This window comes from Lutra lutra, chromosome 13, assembly GCF_902655055.1.
Source record: "Lutra lutra chromosome 13, mLutLut1.2, whole genome shotgun sequence".
NCBI classification, from domain to species: Eukaryota; Metazoa; Chordata; class Mammalia; order Carnivora; family Mustelidae; genus Lutra; species Lutra lutra.
In genome coordinates, this window is record NC_062290.1 from 92650742 (window position 1) to 92672777 (window position 22036).

The 22036-nt window shown below is 66.6% G+C and overlaps 1 protein-coding gene across 1 annotated transcript; it reads right to left on the reverse strand.

Moving 5' to 3' along the window:
- Nucleotides 1-1192: 1192 nt before the first annotated feature.
- Nucleotides 1193-20274, reverse strand: GPSM1 (G protein signaling modulator 1). The gene is made up of 12 exons (XM_047698924.1): nucleotides 20141-20274; nucleotides 19295-19430; nucleotides 18528-18670; nucleotides 17871-17994; nucleotides 17568-17683; nucleotides 16728-16884; nucleotides 15890-15998; nucleotides 14601-14724; nucleotides 8908-8977; nucleotides 3364-3520; nucleotides 2716-2923; nucleotides 1193-2102 (listed from the first exon to the last, which is right to left on the reverse strand). The coding sequence occupies exons 2-12, from the start codon at nucleotides 19412-19414 to the stop codon at nucleotides 1193-1195; spliced, it is 2238 nt and encodes a 745-aa protein (XP_047554880.1). The 5' UTR covers nucleotides 19415-19430; nucleotides 20141-20274.
- Nucleotides 20275-22036: the final 1762 nt, after the last annotated feature.

The window sequence follows — 22036 nt, forward strand, 5'->3', positions numbered from 1 at the left end:
GGGCGGCCCAGGAGGAGCCCGTGTTCTGGCATCGGATGCCACACCCTTCAGAGCATGGTCGCTGTGGGCCTGGGGCCCCCAGGCTGTACTGTGGGTGGGGGTCTGGCTGCCTCCCCACGCTTGGAGAGCCTCAGAGAAAGACCGAGGAGCCCGGCTGAGGCACCTGCTGGGGAGAAGGTAGCCCCCACACCCTAGGGACCATGGGGTTGAGGTGTGGGGCAGGGGCTTGCCAGAGGGCTGTGGCAGGCCAGGGCTGCAGCCCCCAAGAGGGCCTGTCTCCTGCCCAATCCTGTGGGCTGATGGTGTGTGCAGGCTGGACCCTCCCCACAGGAGAAGGCAGTGATGTCATCTTCCCAGCTGAAGGCTGGGTGCTCACTTGGAGGCACAGGGTTGAGCCGAGCTGAACCCCCCGCCCGGGCTTCTGCCAGCCGCCCCTGGCCCTGGTGTGGTGAGGGAGCAGACCTCGCTGCCTGCTGGCATCCCAGCCTGGGCCTGCTCCGTCCCTGGGCTTTCGGGGCTTAGGCTTAGGGTGTCACAGCTTATCACCACCCTTCCCCTCACCTCCCTCAAGGCCCCTGCCTGCTCTGGACTGGGTGCCAGCTGGGGCTGGGGGCCAGGGCCACGGCAACAAAGTGTGGGGAAACCTGGCCTGCCTGCACCGTCCCGTCAGGCTCCAGGCTTTCTGAGCGGCCTTCACCTCCTCCAGCCCAGAGGAGGCAAGCAGGTGGGCTGACAGGCAAGGGGCTGGGACTGGGCCAAGCATGTCTGCTCTGTCATCCCTGGGACCCTCCCCGGGAGGAACAGAAGCGTCCATGTTGCTGGCAGGCCCCGTGGCAGCGGCTTCAGAGCAGCCTTTGGGGGCTTAGGGGCAGCTGCGGAGTCTTCACATTTGCCGGGCGGGCCGGAGGGACAGAGCTGGGCAGAGCGGGGAGAGGCCAGGGAGGGTTAGGGACCAGCAAGCTACAGGCCAGACCTGGGGCAGGGAGGGGGTGGGGAGAAGGCCAGGCCAGGCAGGTCGGGGCATGCCTGCAGAAAGCCGTGTCCCACGTGGGAGCCAGTCCAGGACAGAGGCAGGCGCACCCACCCAGGGCAGCCCTGGCCTGAGCCTGCCCCTCCAAGAGGGGGCTGCTGTGGGGGCCGTGTGCCCAGCACCGGCCACAGTGGGAAGGGCCAGAGGGCGCAGAGCCTGCCCTCAGCCATGGCCTCTGGAGGAATGGGCTTCTCGAGGGGCTGTGGGCATCACAGGTGACAGTGAGCCCCCTGGCCCCAAGGCCCAGAGCTGGGCTGGGCCAGCCTGGCCGTGGCTACAGGGTCTTAGCTGGCCCGGGCTGGCCCTGCTGCCGGGGCTCGGGGCTCCAACCCCCTCCTGCTCGGGGTCCCGGCAAGATCCACCCGCTGCTCGTCCATCCGCTTGGCCTGCACCCTCTGGATGAGGCTGAAGAAGTCCCTCGTCGGGCATGGTGGGGCCGCGGGGGCAGCACGTCAGGAGGTGGGCAGCGCTGGTCATCGATCCTGGAGGACTGGGCAGACACAGACTCGTCGGTTGACAGCTCGGGCCTCCCCCGCCTCGGAGGGCCCAGCCTCGCGCATGGGCCCAGCGGTCCTTGGTCCTCGGGGACAAGGCCCAGGCAGGGGTTCTGCCAGTGGCTCTCTCTGCGTTTACCGGTAAAATCGGCCCCACGGGCAGTGCTGGGAGCCCCGGCCCCAAGAACGAGGATCCTCTGCCCAGGCACCCAGAGAGGAGGACTGAGTCACCGCCAGGCATGGGGGAGCAGGCCGGGCTGCAGGGCTGCTGGCTGGCCTTCCCGTACTGCACCCAAGACCCCCCGACAGGGATGCCTTCGGGAGCCGCGGGGGCAGGATTGGGGGCTGCAGCTCCCCAGCCCAAGGTGCGAAGCTCCCCAGGGCGCCCCGTCAGGCCAGGGGTCTGGGGCGGGACCGAGGAGGCCCTGGGGCTCCTGTGCAGGGCCTGGAGCAGAAGGGCCGGGAGCGGGTTGCGGCTGCTGGCGTGTGCGGGCGTGTGGGCCAGGGGTTCGGGGGTTCTCTGTAGGGGCCACTTCGGAGGATTTCCGGATTCGCCCAGGGCTGTGCTTTCCTCTGCTCTGTGGAACGAACGTCACGTCTGGAAACCACCCGTCCCCCAGGCTGCAGCTTTCCTGCCACCTTGCATGAGGTCCCTGAACCCCTTCTGCTGTCTCGCTCTGCCTGGGGGGCCAGGGGCTGCACCACGCCCCAGCAGCGCCCCCCAGCCAGAGCTCCTGCCCCATGAGGAACGGCCAGCCTGAGGGTGTCTGGGGGGGCCCAGGAGCATCTGTGGGTACCCGGTGACACCAGTGCAGCCGGCCTGAGCGGGACCGGCCAGAGCCCACCGCAGGCATGAGGAGCCTCCACCCCACGCGAAGGTGAAGGGGCCCTGGGCTGCTTGGAGGTGGAGAGGGACGTGGGATGGGGGGGCGCACAGGGGGGCGGGCATGGGGAGCCATGGGCGAGCATGGTGGAAGATGGGCAGGCACAGGGAGGAGGGCACGGGGGGCACAGGGTGGGCAGGGGAAAGATGGGGCGGGGCACGGGGAGGAGGGCATGGGGGCCCATGGGCAAGCAAGGGGGAGACAGGGGCGGGCACGGGGAGGAGGGCACAGGGGGCATGGGCAGGCATGGGGGAGATGGGCGGGCACGGGGAGGAGGGTGCCCCCAGTCCCCCAGCCGTAGGCCCACCTGGCACTGACAAGCATGTTGAAGAAGTCGTCCCCCGGCTCCTGTGGGTCCCCATCACGCGCAGGCGGCCCAGGTTGCTGTGGGTGACGCGCAGCCCCAGGCAGGCTGCCCACGCTGGCCCGTTGGTCGTCCAGCCGGCGGCTCTGGGAGCTGGCGATGAGGTCCAGGAGTTCCTCAGTCTGCGGGGAGGCCGTCAGCGAGGGCTGGGCTGTGGGGGCGAGGTGGGGAGAGGGGCCCCCACGGGCTGGGTCAGGCCAGGGTCCCATTACCACCCCTCCACACTTTGGGGGACACGGGGCTCCCAGCAGTACCCTAGATGCCCTGGGCTGTCCCTGCCACAGGCCCCACGCCCACCCATGGGGGCTCCTAGGTGCCGGGAAGAAGGCCTGGCTTCCACGCCTGCTCCTGGCCACGCCTGCTCCTGGCCACACGATGCACCCTGACGTGGTATGCCCCAGGGAGCAGGGATGACGACAGGCTTCCCGGGATGCAGCTTTGGGGGAGGCAGGGGATGAGGTGGTGACAAGGGGCACTTTTGCAGCAGGGGTATCCCACCCCTCGGGAGCAAGGGCTCCTGGGGGCCACTGTGGTGGAGGGTGGGGAGTGAGCGTGGCAAGGACAAGGGGAGCTCCATGGGGGGCACTCAACCGACCCTCTCCTCCGGGGTGGGGGCAGCTGTGGCCTCGGAGGCCCCAGGCTGGCCCTCCTCCAGGGGACAGCGCTGGTCGTCCATACGGCTGCTCTGGAACTTGCTCAGGAGATCAAAGAAGCACTCTTCGTCGGAGGATGGGGCCCGAGGGATGCTCTGGGGGGGTGGGGGAGGCATGCAGTCAGCATTGGCTCCGGCCCAGCCATGGCAGCCCGGCTCTGGTCACCAGCTCCTCAGGCCCCCAGACAGCACTGAGGTTGCTGCTCCGCCTGGGATGAGGTCAGGACCCTCGCCCCACCTGCCCGTCCTCCTCCCACACCCACCAACCAACCCCTGCTTGCCCTCCTGGAGCGCTTCCCAGCAGCATCCCTGTGCCCCATTTCCCCCACCCCTGCCCCACGGGACCCTATCACACGCTTGTCATGAGCTCCAGCTGTGGTGGTAGCTTTGGGACCCGACCACCCAGCATGGGCACTCGCTGGGGCGGCCAAACGCACGGATCAACCAGTAGCGAGTGAGCGACTAGACCCTGAGCCGTCAGGAAGCCCTGCTGCCCAGCTCCCGTTCACAGTGGCCTGTCTGTGCCAGGGACCCAGTAGCGACGGCGGATCCGGGACCAGCAGTGTCAGGTCCCTATCACCACAGGCAGGGTGCCACAGCTGGGGGAGGTGAGGGCTCCTGTGTTCCACCCAGTCCCACCCCTTCTGCGGTTAGACCCGTGGGCAGGCCCAGAGGACAGATGTGTGGTGGCCAGGACCCTGGGTGCAGGATGTCCAGGCTAAAGAGAAGGTGTGGCCGCCCCCCAGCCCCCTGCACGCTGGCTGCGGTGTCCAGGCTCTGCTCTGAGTGGCTGGGGGGCAGAGCCTGGACACATGAGGGATTCTGGGAGATGCCTCAGTGTGCAGCTTGGGTGGTGGGGAGGGCTGACCCAGGGGCCACCTGCAAGGTCTGGGCAAGCCCCACTGATGAGGTCAGGGAGGGGGCAAGTGGTCCTCAGAGTGAGGGGGGATGGGAAGCGGGAGTCCGGGCTACTGGACCTGCCTGAGTCCCACTGGCAAACCCAGTCCCCCTCTGGGCCTCAGTTTTACACATCCATAGGAGGGGAGGCTGGAGGCAGTGGTCTCTCAGGGCCCGAGAGTGACTGGTGGAGGAGGTGGCTTCCAGGAGCCACCTTGGCTACAGACTGGGTCCTCCCCATCCCCCTCTGATGCTGGTGGCCCCTGCCCAGTCCTGGCCTGTCCACCTCTTGGCTGGTTGAGGGGGCCTCCTGGGCATGCTCAGAGCCCTCGCTCACGGAGAGACCACAATAGCAACGGTGTCACCTACATGAGCGCTGCCTGGGGCCCAGATCTGACAACCCCCCCCCACCCCCGCCGCAGAGGTGGGTACCAGGGCGGGGGAGCTTGGTTGGGGATCTCCCAAACAGGCCCAGCCTGGGCCCCCCAGGGTGGTACGGTCCCCAAAAGCCATGAGGGATCCAGGGAGGGCCAACCTCATGGGTGGTCCTGACAGCCTACCAGGTGAGCCGTGCCTGCTACCGTGTGGGAGGACAGCGGCCCCTCCCCTGTCCACCAGGGCGGGCCCAGACTCAAGGTTGAGGGTGTGTGAGGAGCCTCCAACTCAGGGCTCTGCTGTCCTGCGTCCTTGGCCCAAGACCACACAGAGCCCGGAGCGAACTGAAAGCTGGCAGAGTGCACAGGGGCCTGGGGCTGGGGTGGGGTCCGGGGGTGTGCTCTTGGAGGAGTGGTAGGGCCAAGCATCAGCTCTGCACGGGTTGGGGTCGTGTAGGTGCCTCCCCAGAGGTAAGGGGCTGTTATAGGTTGCTTGGGGACCGGGGTCAGCCAGGTGTGGGGGTACACGCCACACCCCCCTAATGCTGGGGACCGCAGGTTGACTGTGGGTCAGGTGAAGAGAGCCAACCCCTCCCAGAAAAGGTGTAGCCGCGGGGCCCCTCTTCTCTAGACACCTGGGTCCTCAGCACTCCAGATTCCCCAGGCTGAGCTAGGTGCTGTTGCCAGAGGCTTCCCTGGCCCATCACCCCTGTAGCTGGGGCTGGGCAGAGAGGGCCCCAGAGCAGAGCTGTGCGGGCCCCCTGGGAAGGGCTAGGGCCTCCGTCGTTTGGGGGTATGTGGGGATGAGGCTCTGGAGAGCAGAGAGGCCCCCGCTCGTGTGGTTTGCCACCCTGGGTCCCTGCAGGACAAGCTGTGCCCTCTCAGTGGGCCCCTGACTTGGGCTCCCTGGGGTCCTGCTGGACTTCTGGCCTGGGACTTGCTGGCTCCCCCTCACCCCTGCCTTGGCTGGGTGCTGAGGTGCTGAGCTCACCCCAACAGCACAAACCTCAGGACAACAGCTCTGCTCTGCAACCCCCCTCCAGCATCACACGGCTCCTGAGCCTCCCGCGCCGAGGACCCGACACTCACGCTAGAACCGCAGCTACCTCCAGCGGCCGTGACCGGGCTGCGCACTATGTGCTGTCCCAGCCTCGGCCATGTGGCGTCTGTGCTGCCCCTGTAGGCTCAGTGCTTAATAGGGCCCCAGGGGCGCACATGTCCCCGCCCGAGGGCCCCCCTCCCTGCGCTCACTCGCTCCCTCGGGCGCACCACTCACACACGAGGCACAGACGCACACGCACACGCTCTGTAAACACTCGACTATTTCTAGCCCAGAGGCTCCTGCTCTGGCCCACGGGCGGTCAGGTCCGAGGGGTGAGGGGGATGGAACCTGTCTGGAAGCAGCGTTCCCACGGACAGAGGCCGCTGACCGGTCCGGCTTCCTTCCAGCTGGGTCAGCCCGGAGGTCGTCTCTTTTACAGCCTTGACTCCTGAGGCCGCAGCCGGGTCTGCCATGCCGCAAGAGGAGCCAGAGGATGCTGGTGGCCACTCGCCGTGCAGCAGCCCCAGGGGCCACCACCACCCATAGCGCCCTCACCGCCCCTGCCACTCGCACGGGGTCCCTTCCCTGCACCGGGTGGTCTGTGGAGCCTTGGCCTCTGGCTGGCCTCCAGGACAGTCCTCGCGCTGGCCCAGGGCCCAGTGCCGGCAGATCCTGGGGCACTGGGGAATTGGGTAGGAACCCTGGCAGGAGGAGAGGATGGGATGGGGACGCAGAGCCCCCAGGGCCCTCTCTGTCCTGCACCTACAGGGAGCTCAGAGCCCTGGAAGGAGGGCCAGCCCACAGTTCTGACTGTGGAGAGCTGGGCCAGTGTCTTCGGGACAGGGGAATCAGGCGGCCACTGGGGTCCAGGCCTCCAGCTGGGGCCAGCCTTGGCTCTCCACCACTGGCATTTCCTGCAAAGGTGTCCCCACAGCCCAGAGCCCTGCCAGGTCTCTGAGGAGCAGAGCTGGGGTTCCAGGAGCTGACCATGGCCTTGGAACCCCAGCTCCACCATTCCTAGCTGAGTGCCCTCAGGCCACCTCCCTCTCGCTGCCTGTGCATCGTTTCCCTTCTTAGGGCTGCTATGTGCAAGCCTGAACATTGGCTACTATCCCCGTTTGGTAGAAGGACCACCCCCTCCCCCGGATGGCCAGCAACAGGGACCGCAGCTAGGGCCAGGTTACCATGGGGAAAGGCCTTCCTGTTCAAGTCCTGCTGAGGCTCCCTGGTGCCTGGGGGCCCTCCCCTTGCCAGACACTTTCTGGAGGGACCGTGACACTTGGGACCGGCGCAGCCCTGATCCCCATGCTCCTGCCCCAGGATGTTCCCGGGGCCCCAAGCCCCGGTGTGATGGTGGCAAGGCCCCCCCGCACTGAGGGCCTGGGGGCCCAAACGCACGGTTGTGGTGGCAGCCCCACTCTGCTGGGGCCTCAGTGGCGCACCCCCTCCTCCCCCTCTCCCCTCCAAGGACACAGACCCCTGGCTGGCAGGCTGGAGGGCAGTGCCGGGGTCACACGGGGTTGGCAGACGCCCTCCCGGCTCAAGGGAAAGATGGCACGGAGCAGCCCTCTGGGGCTAAGAATACCCTGCGCAGCGCCCACGATCCTCAGTGTCGGGGCAGGTGCTGATTAAGTCTCAGAGGGAAAACTGTTTTTAGACTAATTTCCAGGCATTTGGACCCAGGTGTTCTGCATGCCTGGTGGTGAGGGGTGTGTTCTAGGCTGACCTCTGAACCTGGCTCGGCGGGGCCTCCCAAAACCCTGACCAGCTTCTCGCGACCAGACAGGCCAGCCCGTCTCGCGGATACCGCCAGGAGGGGGAGGTCCCGTCCCTCTGCGCCCACCGGTCTGCATCTGACGCCAGCCCATCGCTCCCTCACCCACCATCCGTCCGCTCGGCTCTGAACGCTGTGTACCCAGACAGGGCTGCCGGCCGGGCCCGAGGGCCTGTGGTCCCCCCAAGGTCGTCCTACAGACCCCCAACACGAGGCCTCCAGTCCAGCTTCTCTATGGCCTGGGCCCAGCCGAGGCCAGGGACACAACAGATGGTAGTGCTGTCCCTGCACCGCGCGCCCTGCGCTCAGGCCTGGGGGCGGAACAGGGCCGTGGCCTCTTGCCCCCGGCGGGTGGGGGGTGGACGCCTGGCCCAGCCCAGGTCTGCAGTTACAGGACGGCACCCAGAAGAGGTCGCCTACCGTGCGGGGGACCTGCACCCGACGTCCGCGCTGTCCAGCGGGGAGTGGCGCCCTCTCGGGGCTCTCAGCAGCCTCCAGCCCCTCCTGGTATTTTCCTGCTCCTCATGGGGAGAGGGAGCACGTCCCTGCCGGCCACCGCCACTCCCCCCACCTGGTGGCTGTCTCATTCTGCTCTGGGAGGGGGAGGAAGGCCAGGCATGGGCGGGGGCCGTCAGCAATCCAAATCGTGGGACCCCAAGAGGGGAGAGCAGCAGCTCTGTCTCCTAGACTCGCACCTAAGCTCTCAGGGGTCGGAGAGGGGAGGGAGAGAGGGCTGGGGGTGCAGAGAGGCAGGCAGGGCGCTGGAAGGAGCCTGTGAGCAAGGCGGCTGACCCCACACTGAGCAACGAGTGACCACGGCAGCCACGCGCCTTGTTCCCCAACAGACCCCCGCACTGAACCCTGTCCACGCTGGAGGAACCGGAGGCTCAGAGAGGCTAGCTCGCTCCCCCAGGGTGACACAGGCCACCTCTGGCAGGTACAGACTGGGCCCAGAGCCCCACCGTGCCCCGTGTCCAATCGCTTGGGGGCTTGCCAAGGTCTAGCTGCTCCAGCTGGAATGGCAGGGAGCACCCAGGAATGGGAGCCGCCCAGGACGCTGGGGACCGTGGCTGGGTGGGGCTTGGGGTCTACAATGGGTAAGGGCTGGGGCTTGTCCCCCGGGGCACATGGCTGGTGGGACCCTGGGATGAAGTGGGATGGGGACAGGGCCTTGCAGGGGCCTCTCCAGGGGCCAGTGGTTGGGCTTGCGCCTCAGGTTGCGGAGGGCACCCTTGGTCTCAGGTCGAGGGGATGCGACACAGACTGGGGTGGGGATGGAGGCGGCTCAGCAAGTACTGGGCCAGCTCAGGGACCTGCTCTCCGCGCTCAGCTCTCACGGCCAGGGGCTGCCCCTCTGGCCCCGGGGCCCCAGCCGCCCACCCTGAGCCCCACTCACCCGCTCCAGGGGGAGCCTCAGCAGGCCCAGGTCTCTGCGCTCAGCCTCTGTGTCCTCTTGGGCCTGGCACCTGAAGACAGCAGGCCGGGTCAGCCTGGCCCTGACCGGCGGCCGAGAGGTAGGCTGGCCCAGGCCACCGGGTTTCTCCGGGGAGGGTGAGGGTGTCAGCCTGCACCCTGGGGACTGGCAGGGGAAGTCCCCCTCACGGTCCCCTGTGGAAGCAGACCACAGTGTCTGCATGACCTTGCGCCGTCCTGACTGGACAGGGTGGCTGGGAGTGGGGATGGGGCAGACTCTCTAGGGCCTGGGAGGGGCCTGGGCGGGGTCTGGCCCTGGTGCTACCCCACAGGTCCGGTTTTCTGAGCTCCTGCCGTGCCCAGGGCCTCCCCACCAAACTCCGTGCTGATGGGGCCTCGGACCCCGACCTTTTCACTCCTCATCCTACACGCACACGGGCAGCCCAGGTCCTCCCGGAGCTTGAACACTCCCTCCAGCTACCACACAGGCTGGGCACCCCGCTGGGGCCCCTTGTGCAAGGGTGGGGCTGTGCGAGGCAAGGAAGTGCTGTGGGTAGAGTGGGCAAGGCCCGCGGTGTGGCGGACGCTCCAGGGTCCTGTCTTGGCGGCACCGGACTTGGACCCCCGGCCTGCCCCGGGGCTCGGTTGCCCCCGGAAGACTACAGGCCTGTCGCCCGGCGGTGCGGAGTGAGCCCCAGGGAAGCGTCCTGACCGCGCGGCTGGCTGCGTTGCTGGACACCTGCAGGCTACATCGCGAGGACGGCCTGCCCTCCGTAGCTACCCCGGCACGGCACGGAGCTCCACGCTAACACCCGTGGCGGACAGCGCAGCAGCACGACCCCACCCTGGGCCCACACGCGCTGCCTAAGACACGGTCCCCAGAGCAAGAGGGGCCGTTTCAGGTCATTCAGACCAGCCCAAACCAAACGCCCAGGGCTTCCTAAAAGCGGAATAGGTGTCCAGCCCTTCTCCCTGTCCTGGCCTGGGGTTCTGAAGCAGCCACACCCTGCTCCCCACTCTCCACAGGCCTTGGGCAGAAAAGCGGTGACTCTCGGAGGAGGGGTCGGGGGCTACTGTCCCAGGAGGTCAGGAAGGGGACAGCTGCAGCAGTCTGACCAGGAGATGGTGGCCTGCAGCTACCTGGGCCCAGGACGTGGGGCTGTCCGCTGCCCCTCCCCCATGCCTTCAGCTGCCGCGGTCAGGGCCAAGCCTGCCTCTGCCCCCTGCATGCAGCCCTTGGCCGGCAGGCAGCGCCCAGGTGTCGACCCCATGTCGTGTGGCCAAAGGAGCTAGAGCAGGCCCAGAGGGGGCGTCCCCTCTGTGTGTTTCCTCATAAGGGCACCCACTGCACCCCGTCCACCCCCACCCCGGACTAGACTGAAGAATCACTGGGATCCATCCCACACCAACCGCGACCAGCCATGGCAGGAATGGAGGGGCACCTCCGTTCCGGGGACAGCTGAGTGGCCCGTCCGGATGGGCAGGCCTCTGTGCATAGCCCGTACTCACCACAGCCAGCGACAACCCGGTTCTATCTCCCGCCATGGGTGGGCTGGTGGCCCCTGTTTTCTCTGCTCCCTGATACCCCGGGGCCCGATTCGATGTCCCCACCTTGTGTGCTGGGCCCCGCCTGGCTGGACAGTCAGGCGCAGGCCACGGTGGAGGCTGAAATGCCGCTCTGAGACACGGCTTGTGTCCGGCTCCGGGGCGGGCCCCCTCGTGGCCCTCTGAGCCTGGCTAAATGCACCCTCTGTCAGGAGAGCGGGCTGCCCTCACTGGGGCATGCAGGCCACACCAGCACTGGCACGCGTCCCATCCCACCCAGCCCAGAGGGTGAGGTCTGGAAACTTCCCTGAGCACCACCCCACTCCCGCCTGCGTCTGACCAGCACCGTCGTCATTTCTGCCCCACCAGTCTCGTGCTGCACCCAGCCCGACCTGCCCCTCCCACGTGCAGCTCGTCCCACCTACACGGGCAATCCCGCTTTCTAACTGCGTGGCTGTGTCCCCCCAGCTTCTCCCTGCCTTCAGTCTCTTCCAAAATCCCAGCAGCTACACCTTCAAAACAGATCCAGCATCTGAGCCCTTCTCATCTTGCTGGGGTCTGCCTCCCTGCTCTTTGACCCTGTCCGCGCTGGAGGGCCAGAGAGATGCCTGCAGGGCGTGTTTGATCTGCTTTCTCTGTTCACCCTGCAGGGTCCCCCTCCCCATCATTGCTCTGCCCAGCCAGGCCTACCCAGGCCCCAGGGCCTTTGCATGGCTATTCTCCATTTAAGTTCAGGCTCACTCCCTCCTTCCCTTCTTTAAGTCTTTGATCAGATGTCACTGCTACGGACCACATGTTTGTGTCCTCCACTTCCATATTGAAGACCCAAGCCACACCTACATCGTGATGACATTAGGAAGCAGGACCCTGAGAGGTGATCAGGGTTGAGCTGAGGCCCTGCGGGTGGTGGGGTGGGTGCCCCTGTGAGAAAACACAGAGCCCCTCTACCCCCAGACCCCACCGTCCTGGCTCCCTGCTCTTGCACTCCATTCCACAGCAGCAGCGGAACCATCAGAAGTAAACATCCAGGTCTTTAAGCCTCCTGGTCTGTGGTGTTCGGTTCGCTCCCGAGCTGACGAAGGCGGCGGCCCCCACAAGGCCGTGCACACTCACACCCAGCCTCACGCTGCTCCTTCTTCCCAACTCCTGCAGCGCATTATCTATCCACTACTGTCTGCCACACATTGTCACCTCTGGTCACCTTGGGCGGGCTCGCTCCCTGATAAGCAGCCCGTGTTTCCGGGTGTTTATTACGTGGGACCCGTCACACCCGGCTGCCCTCCCAAGACTCTGGATACGGGGCTCAAGAAAGGAGACTGCCAGCCGTGGTCACAGGGCCTGGAGACGCAGAGCCAGGGTCAGGACGTGAGAGGTCAGGTCCACTTGGCAAGCTCCAGAAGGTCAAGCTTGGAGCAGCCAGGAAAGGGACAGACATGAGGACAGCTAGGACCTCCATGGCCTTGAAGTCTTTGGCCGTGTGTCGTAGGTGCCTGACTCGTGAACGGGGAACAGGCCACCTGCTGAGTGCGCGGAGGGACAGGGAAGTGTCCACATCTTCAGCCCGCCCCAGGGAGTGCCCTCATCCCTGCCCCAGGACAACAAGGGCCCAGTTCCCAGGCGGGGACAGTAGGGCACAGCTGGGTCAAATCACGGGGTCCGCCAGCCAGGACTGGGCGGAGCCAGGGTCTGCAGCCACAGCTGTGGCTCAGACATTCGCTGCGCACATCCCAGCCCGCTATGGTGGCCAAACGCAGGGACCATGGACAGCCCATACCCTGTGGGACACAAGACCGCTGGGTCCAGCTCCCCAGGGCTCAGGACCGGCCCCACCCTCTTATGAACTGATCGGGCTGCCGCATCCCCGGGGGGTGCAGCGGGACCTGCATCTGACACGCCCTCGCCAGAAAGGGCAGGCACGTGGCCCGGCAGGAGACCAGACCCAGGCCCAGGCCCCTGCGGCCGGCTGGAAGGAGCCTGTGCCCACCCAGACTTGTTCTGGGGTCTCTGCTGGGATGGGGGCTGCAAGGCTGGGACCTACAATCAACCCACAGACTGAGCCCCGCCCCACGCCAGGCTCTGGGTCCTCCAGCCGCAAAGCATAAAGGACTCTTGTTTTTCTCGCAACAGTAAGAAAAGCTCGAGTCCATCACCCGCCCACCGTGGCCCTGCCCGCCGCGGCCCTGCCCGCTGCGGCCTCTTCACATCCTCCCAGGGCTCCAGGATATGGGGTGGGTAAGCCCCCTCCCTGGTCTACCCTGGCCCCCTTCCGTGCCCCACCCCCACAAACTGACATGCTGTACACACAAGTGCACCATCTGTACCCGCGAGGGTCTGTTTCTAGGCCCCCACCCATGCTCTGTGTGCATGCACGGAGTCAGTGAGGGAGTGATCCGGCCCCCGCAGGAGTGTCCAGTGGTGCCCCCTCCACAAGGCCCAGCCGCTGCCAGGCTCACCTGAACAGGGGTTCTCCTTCAGAGCTGCCCAGACTCCGGGGGCCTGCCCGCCCCCAGAAGCTGCACTGCAAGGTCTGAAGGCCCCCAGAGATGCCCGGGACCCCCACACCTGCCTCCATGGCCTCAGCGGGCTTCTCTGGAGAGCGGCCCCTGCCAGCACCAGCAGCGGGCGGGGAGGGGGCTTCCAGAGGCCCTGGCTGGGAAGGGTCTGGGCACGGGGCAGGGCAGCAGAGCCAGCCTGGGGAGGACAGAAGCTGCCTTGTTCCCAGCACGGGCCAGCCGTTCGCCCGTGATGCGCCCCGCCTTTCCTCAGCTCGCAGAAGGGGACGAGAGCGGCACAACCTGGACTAGCCACGCCCCTGTGGGAGCCTTTCCAGAAGCCCAGCCCAGCCTTGCCCCCACTTGCTGCTGGCTTCCTCAGGGGGGCCTCGCAGGGCCAGGGGCTCCAAGCAGAGCTGCCCACCTTCAGGAAAAACCCCACCCAAAGGGTCGATACCGTCCTATGCATCCTGGGGCGGGATGGGGGACGAAGGAGGAGCCCTCCTCCACCCCACCCCCTTCAGCCACAGCACTCCAAAATGAGGGTGGTTGGGGGTCCCAGAAGGCTTTGCGCCTTCACTCCTGTCCTCACCCGAGTGGGAGCGACATGTGCCCCCTGTTTCCCAGGACAGGGCAAGCTCAGAAACTCCCAGCATTAGGCATGGAAACCCTGCAGCCCCTCCACACAGCCCACAGCCTCTTCCCTAGCCGCCTCCTCAGGAGGCCTGACAGGCTCTGGAGGCTGGGGCAGGGCGGGCAGGCACCCCTGGGGAACACGGCCATGAAGGGATTGGGGCCCAAACTCAAAGAACCATAGGTTGGGGTCCGTGCAGGCAGGGAGGGGCAGCTAGCTCCCCACTTGGAGCCTGCCCCGCACCCACCTACTGCCCCCGGGAAGCCAGTTCAGGGTGGCCTCCCTGGGCCCCACACTTTTTATCCATTTTTTGCTTTGCAAGGAACATTCTGTCCCCACATGCCCCTGTGTGCCTCACGATGTGGACCTGTGTGGGGTGACCCGCAGCCCGTGAATGAGGTCATTACAGCTGCCTTGGCCCACCCCCAGCTTAGCGCCCTGAGCCTCTCTGGCTGACTGCAGCCTCCGCTTCCCGGCCCCGGGGCCCAGCCCTCAGCCCGGAGCAAGAGGATCACCGAGACAGGGGCGGTGAGTGGCCCTCTCCTTGTCTTCCCCATCCCCACGGTGTCACCGGGTGATAAGCCAGGGGCGCTCAGGCTGAGTACAGGCCCTCATTGCCGCAAAGACAACAAAGCACTGGCCTGAAGACCTCATGTTCCGGCCACACTTTTGTCCACACTGTCCCTGCCCCGAATGCCTTTCTACCCCTTACTTTCCAATCTCCCAGTTCCTCACCTGACCCCGGGGAAATAGGACCGTCTGTCTGTGCCCTCAGCACCCTGGACCCCCTGCCCATCTCGGTGCTCCAGAGCAGGGCCAAGAAGGGGGTGCCCGTGCAGATGCCCCCGCGGCCGGGGGCAGACCACCCTCACTGGGCAGCTCTGTCCAAAATTCTCCCGCTGACCTTCTGGTCAACTGCACCCAGAAGCCCAGGCACAAGCCCACGCCCCACACACTCCGGGGCGCCTCCTACCAGACCCCTGCCCACCCAGCCTGGGAACTCACCTTGGGCCTCGTAACCAGCCAGGTCTGGCTTCTCGGTGGCCGCAGGACTGGGCATCCGGCCCAGCAGCAGCTGGAGCTGCGCCACGTTCATGCGGGCCGTGAGCTCCCCGCTGCGGTCCCCAACCTGCAGTCAAGCAGAGCCCAGTTAGTGCGCAGGTGAGCGGGGAGGCTCCGGTGGACCGTCGCTGAGCCCTGCGCCTCCAAGGGAACCATGCCTCACTGTGCCTCAGGGATGGAGTCTGGGGTTTTTGGCCCTGGGTAAGGGGGGGCCATGTGGGCCCCAAGCAGCACCTCCATACCCCAGGAATGCCCGGGCCTCAGGCAGCCAGCCCTGTGCCATGTGGGGCACTCCTGCCAGAGCACCCTTCAAGGGCAGGTGGCCTGCCCCAGACCCCACCTTTCTCAGTACCGGAGCTTCCAATGCACCCCTCGGGCCCCTCAGGCCCCCTCCAGGGTCCCAGATCAGAGCAGAGGATGGCCCTGCTGCATAGGGGGAGTACACTACCCGAGAACAAGCCCGAACACGGTGAGTGGGCCATGGCCAGACCTCGAGTGGAGCCCTGGGGCCACTGGTGGGCCCCCACCTATGCTCAGGGGGCCATGGGGGCCGGCCCTGCTGGGGTGGGCTCTCCTGACCCAAGCTTCCCTGTTCCCCACCACCTGGGCTCCTATGGGTCTTGCCAATAGCAGGCATGGGGCTGTGATGGGTCTGGGTGGGCACTGGGTGCGTGGTGGGGGGATGTGGCCGTGTCACTGGGGCCGAGAAGGATGGGACTGAGAGAAGGGGGCAGGCTAGGCACCAGGAAGCCAGAGGCCACCTGGGACGACCTGACCATAGTAGGAGGGTCCTGGGTCCAAGGTCCCTTGAAGACCCTGCCTCCCATCCCCAGAAGGGTGTCCAGCTGGGGGGGTCCTGGGGGAAGAGCCTGGGGGCAGTCATGACTTTGTTCCCCTGGGCTGCATGTGGCAGGTCATTTCCACCTTGGCCTGGCCAGGTCCCATCGGGGATATAGGACCCGGGCGTGGGTGGGCCCACAGGGAATGATGACATTCTAGGGGTGGAACACAGGCCCCCTGCTCTCCTCCCCCCACGCCCTGACTGCAGAGATAAGCACCCACCGGCCTCTGAAGGCTTGCCCAGCACACAACAGCCCGGGAGGGATGGAGGAATGTCCAGCCAGGAGCCAGAGCACACAGAGGAGCTTGGTCCCAGGTGGGCCGGGCACTGGGGGGCCTCTGAGCAGCCGTGGGGGACAGGTGGCAGGGGAGGCAGGGCAGGCTGGGCTCACCTCCTGGGAGATCTCCAGGTGTTTCTTGGCAAAAGTCAAGGCCTGTGCGGGGCTCCCCATGGACACGTAGGCATTCCCCAAACTCCAGCACGCCCGGCCCTCGCCCACTCTGCCAGGGCGGGAAACAGGTCACAGGTACAGCCCGTGGCCTGCCGGGCCTCGCTGGACCCCTACAGGCCAATGAGGCTCTCACCCCCATAGCTCCCTCCATCCTTGAGGACAGGGACAGGGCACTCCCCAAGTCATTAATCTTTCAATTAAGGTGAAAAATCACACAAGGTAAAGGCAACCCCCTCAGGGCCAGCCCAGGGGCTCCGTGCACCTAACGATCCATAGCCATCACCATCTGGTTCCAAAACGTTGTCCCCCCAGGAGCAAGAGCTGGCCACTTGGAGCCCCCAGACAGGGCAGCCGGCCAGAAGCCCTCTCCTCCCCGAAAGAGGCGTGCAGCCCACCGATCGGAGGCCCCTACTCTGGCCGCCGCCCACACCTGCGCGTGTGTTCAGACTTCTGTGTCTCCTAGGAGACATGGGGTGCTCAAGGGCCACGGACGGACGCGGGTGACGAGGGCCCACCCCCAACCAGCACGCCCCCAGGGTTGCCACAGCAGCTGGCCCAGCACCCACCAGGTCTCACCGAGTCCCACTTGGTGCATGGCAGGGCCCGCGACGGAGGGAGGCTGAGGCCAGGCAGGGCTCAGAGTCGCCTGGCGGTCAGCGGCAGGCCAGGGCCTCGCTGGAAGCAGCTTACAGCTTAGCCCATGAGGACCGGCCAGAACCCCCCGGGGCTGGGCCCGCCCCCAGCGTCCCCATGGCCCCGAAGTGCCCGCCCCGCACACCTGTCGGCCAGCTCCTGGGCGATGAGCAGGTGCCGGAGGTGGTACTCGGCCGCGCGCATCGTAGTCCTGCAGCAGCGTGTACGTGTTGCCCAGGCTGTAGCAGGCCTGCGCCTCCACTGCCTGGTCCTTGAGCTGCCTCGAGAGCTGCAGCGTCTTCCTGAGGAGGGCGCAGGAGTCAGCCCCATGGAGGAGGGTTTCCAGCACCCCCCTTTGCTGGGGGGCCCCCATCTGCGGGGTGGACAGTGGGCAATAGGGATGCAGTCCATCTGCTCAGTTCCCTCTGCCCCAGGGTCCCACGGGGGTCTCCAGAGAGGACTAGGGGCAGCACACCCCAGCTCAGGGTCCTGACTCGGGATGTCAGGGCTCGGCACGGGACCCGGGGCTGGTGACCCGGTCTCTGTGACTCAGGCCAGGAGGTGGACGGCTTGCAGAGCCTCCCAGCACAAGCCAGGGACGCCCAGGAGTCCCCGTGGTCTTTACCCTCTGAGTCCCTACAAGACAGATCGCACCTGCGCCCTAGGGGTGTCGTGGGGGGCAAAGGCAGCTCCGGGGTTCCACTGACAGCCGGCGCCAGGAGGCCCTCCGCCAAGGTCGGCTGTGTCCCCGGCACACGGTGATTTCCGCCAGCACTTACCGAGTGAAGGTCGTTCTTCCCGTCCCTGGCAGCCCCCAGACGAGGGTTTTGCTAGGCCACCCTTCTGGGGTGGCCCAGAACCCCCCACCTGGCCCCTGGGAAGGCTGGGAGGTCAGGCTCACCTCTGACCTTGGGCTGGTGTCCAGGTGGCCCCCCTCCCCCTGGCTGGGCTGGGCAGGTGGGGGCGGGCGGGCAGGCCTGCCTACTTGTAGTACTCAGCAGCCACGTCAAAGCGCCCCAGGAAGATGTGGGCGTTCCCCAGGTTGCTGTAGGCCCTCCTCTCGGCCGCCTTGTCTCCAAATTCCTTAGCAATGGCCAGGCGCTGAGGACACAGACCCGAGGCCCGGGTGGTCACACAGCAGCCCTAGGACCCGAGGCGGACAGCAGACACAGCCTACATGCCCAGGGCGGCCAGGCCAAGGTCTGCGCGTGCAGAGGGGGTCCGCCCAGGTCCCTGCACCGAGCGCCGACGAAGCCAGGTGGCTGGAGGAGCCCCGCAGTGCACTCACCTCCTTGTGGAAGGCTGTGGCCTCCATGAAGCTCCCCAGCAGGTAGTGGGTGTTGCCTAGGTTGCCATAGGCCCTGCCCTGGGCCGCCCGGTCACCCAGCTCCTTCACCAGGGACAGATTCCTCCTGGGGGTCGTGTCTGTCTGAGCCACGTCCCTCTCAGTGCATGGGAAGCAGGGGCCCTGTGACACCCCCACCCGACCAGGCTAGAGGGCGATGAGCAGGCAGCCTCCGCTTGGCTCCTCCCAGGAGCACGCCCCAGCGAGCACCGTGTGAGCTCCAAGGCCGAGTCGGGGCTCGTCTGCCCCAGGCTTCTCCCATGCACAGACGCTCGGCCCCACACCCCAGGCCTTCTTGCAGCCAAACGTTTTCTAATGCCACACGTGGCTTCTCCGCACCGCCGTGGATGACTGACGTGTGGGGAGATACCGGGGGCTGGGGTGGAGCCCCACCAGACCCTGAGCACAGGTGCAGTGCGGGGGGGGGAAGGAGAGCTGACCGGGCTATTGCCATGCAGGGGTCTGTGGAGAGCCGATGGGGCCAGATAGGGGCGCCTGCCACGCCCCGTGACCAGCAGCAGGGCGTCAGGAAGCTCGAGAGAAAGTGTGGACACCCGGCGGCTCACCGGCTCTGCGGGCGCCCCTGCCCACCCCACTCACTCATAGAACTCGGAGGCTCTGCGCAGGGGCTCCCGGACGTCCGGTGGCAGGTGCCCAGGGTCCTGCGCGGCGGTCCAGGACAGCTGCTTGCCCTTGGCATGGTACACGTTGCCGATGTTGTACAGCGCCCTTGCCTCCCCAACCTGAGGGTGGCACTGAGGTTGGGGGACCTCTGTAGACCGGGCCCCCAAGAAGCCCACTGTCCCCGGTCCCTATATCCCCTGAGGCAAGGACCTGGAGGGGGCGATCACCACATCCAGACACTAAGGTAGGGCCGGAGCCCCAAGAAGGGCTGGGGGCCCTCGCGTGTGACGACTGCTCTCTGAGGACACCCCAAGTGACTGAGTCACAGGGGAGGGGTGGCCATGCCTGGTAATGGGCACCCCTCTTGTCTCTGCTGCCCAGGGGGAGGAAGGGCCTCCCAGCAAGGCCTGGCCCCCTTGAGCTGTGACTTGGGGTGAGTCACCCTATTTCCTTATCTGTGCTGATCTCACAGGGTCACAGAGGGAGGTCACAGAGCAGGACAGTCAAGTGTCCGCACCAGGCTGGGCCCACAGCTTCCCCATCCCCCTGCTGCCACGTGGCCATGTCTCCCTCTGGAGCCCAGAGCGGGGAGGTCGGTGAGAGGAAGAGCTGACATGGATGTTGGGGGGCTGGGGCCTCTAGCTTGGGCAGCGGGCCAGGCCATCCTCCCATCTTCGTCCCACGGGGGACGGCGTGGGGCCACAGGTCGGGGGTGCCGGCCTCCCAGGGAGCCACTGACTGACCTTGTCCCCCTGCTCTTGGGCGATGTCCAGGTGCCTCTGGCAGCAGACGACGGCCTCGTCAAAGCGGCCCAGGACCTTCAGTGTGTTGCCCAGATTCCCACTGGCCTTGGCCTCCCCCATGCGGTCCCCGATGGTCCTAGAGGGCAGTGGGGAGTGAGCAGCCAAGCTCACTGAGGGCTCCAGACGCTAGGTCCAGCAGGGAGGCCGGGCAGGGGTGGGGCTGGCCTGGCAGGACCGGCCCTGAGTCGACTGGGGCAATGCTGGGCAGGGGTCCTGTGGCTGGCGGGTGAGGCCCCCTTGGGCAGCCCCCGGGGCGGGGGGTCCAGCTGGGGGTCACTTCTCTACGGGGCCCGGCCTGCAGCTGTCAGGGCCTGAGGGCGCCGGATGGAGACCAGGAGGGCCGGGGACAAGGGGGCACCTGGCAGTGTGAGTAACTTTCAACACGCTGGTGGGGCACAGAGGACACCTGGGGCTCGCTGGCCGGGGAAGGGCCCGTGGGCATGGCTGGTGGGAGCCCTGGGGAGCTCCACTCCCTCTCAGGGGCCCCCGCTGCTGACTGCACGTGCGAAGGAGGGGCAGAGGGTGGGAGACAAGCCAGGGAGGTGTTCGGGGATGGGAGCAGCTCGAGCCAAGGCCCGGGGGCTGAGGGAGGGTGGAGACATGGGGAGCACAGGTGGTCGCCCCCGCCAGCCGACACACACACAGTCCCAGAGGCAGGACCACAAGCGCGGACATACTCGGGAGAGCAGGCCACAGCCAGGCCCACGGGCAGACAGACCCACCCAGTCCCGGTCCCTCCGCGGGCTCCTTGCCGCCGAGCTCCCCGAGGCAGGCGCCCGCGCTCACCGCGCCAGCAGCAGGTCGTGCCGGTGGTACTCCAGGGCCCGGGAGAGTACTCCTTCAGGTAGAAGTAGGCGTTGCCCAGCTGGCTGTAGATGGCACTCAGTGTCTTCAGGTCCTCGGTGCCCACCTGCACCGCTGCCTCAAAGAATGCCGCGCCTGCCTTGAAGTCCCCTGCCTTGCAGAGACGCTCCCCCTCCAGGGCGAGCTCCAGGCACGAGGCCTCCATCCTGGGCGGAGGGGAGGAAAGTCACAGCCTGCTTCTCACGCAGCCCTGCAGGGGACGCGGGCTCCCACCCTGTCGTCACGAGGACCACAAGGCCCTCTGACAGTGGGACCCACATGTGCGTGCTGTGCCTGGGAGCAGGTGCCAGGGCCGGTGTCCACGCCCATCCCCCAGCTGGCACACCTGTGCACCTCACCAAGGGTGTCTCACTGCCCGCCCCTCACTACCAGGGCTCAGGGGCTCCGGCAAAGGCGTGAGTCTGTGACCACAGCAAGGCCTCAGGCCACGGCGGCCAATCCCCAAACACAACCTCCCAAGAAGTCTCAGGCGCCCGGTGAGGGCCGCTCCGGAGCCACATCCCTCCTCCAAGGCGGCCTCGGCAGCTGGGAATGGGCGCTGAGCGTCACCAAGGACAACCGAGGCTCAGAGAGGTTTGGAGAGCTGGCCAAGGCCACACGGGCAGAACCTGACCCCCCCCTCGTCCTAGAGTACGCCCCCAGCCTCCAAGGTCTCCATGGGGGGCTGTGGGCTCAGGCATCATCTGTTCTCACCTCCCATCCATGGGGGAGGCAGGGCTGCATCCAAGCCAAGAGTCAGCCAGCCCTGCGAGCCGAAGAGCGCTCAGCTGCCCCAGGGCCACAACTGCCTGATGGACAGCGGCTCCCCCACCTCATGGCACTACCAGGGAAGACAGGACAAGACCACGTCTTAGGATGAACCCGACCCCTGGAAACTGCTCCAGGTTCCTGGCCCGTGAAGCAAGCTGACCCCAAGGGTCCAGAGTTCCACCTGACAGCCTGGGCCCCCGGCCAGAGGCTGCGCCAGCCCCTCCTCCCCTGACCTTCGGGCAGGGGCTTCAGAGAAGCAGGGCCCTGCTCGGCCCCTAAGGTGTGGTCTGGGCCCCCCAGCTGCTAGCCTGGGCCCTGCGGTCCCTGGGCCTTAGACACCTATCACGGGAGCCTCATATGCGGGGCCACTCAGTCAGGCCGGTCCTGGTTCGGGCCCTCCCAGCTGTGGGTCCTGGGCAGGCCACATCACCACTCAGAGCCTTGGTTTCCTCCTCTATCCTCTTCTGGCTGGTCCTGTGGGTTCCCGGCTCAAGGCCTGGCCCGTGGCCCTGCCCTTGGGTGGGAGAGTGAGGGCCCCAAGCTGGAGGGCACCCCTGGCAGGTGACTGTACATGCAGCCCTGGAAAAGTGGGGGCACGTTCCGCACAGCCGAGGGCCAACCCCGACCACCTGGGTCCGGGTCCGTGGAAAGCCTACGGGTAACTGAAAATGTCCACACCAAACAGCGCACGTGGCCCAGGACACCTGCCCCTCAGCTTTGTTGGGTCGCGCAGTGATCAGCAGTTACTGGGGGGGAGCACATGGCTCCCCTCAACCAACCAACAAATCTGTCTACGGCAGTGCTTCTCCACCGTTTAACCAAACCCCCTTCGATACAAACCGCGGTGCCCTGCCCACTTACCTCTGCATCGTCAGGAAAACATGCACTTTCAACATTTCCAACAGCACCGCTTACCAAGAGGCAGGGGTGCACCTGTGGAGCCCTGAGACGCTGAGCCCAGCACCCCACAACCCCATGGGCTCAGAGCTCTCTGCTGGAAAGCCCCCCACCTTCACAGCACTGTTTGCCCAGCCTCGACCCCCCAGCATCAGGGCCACTCCTCCTGGG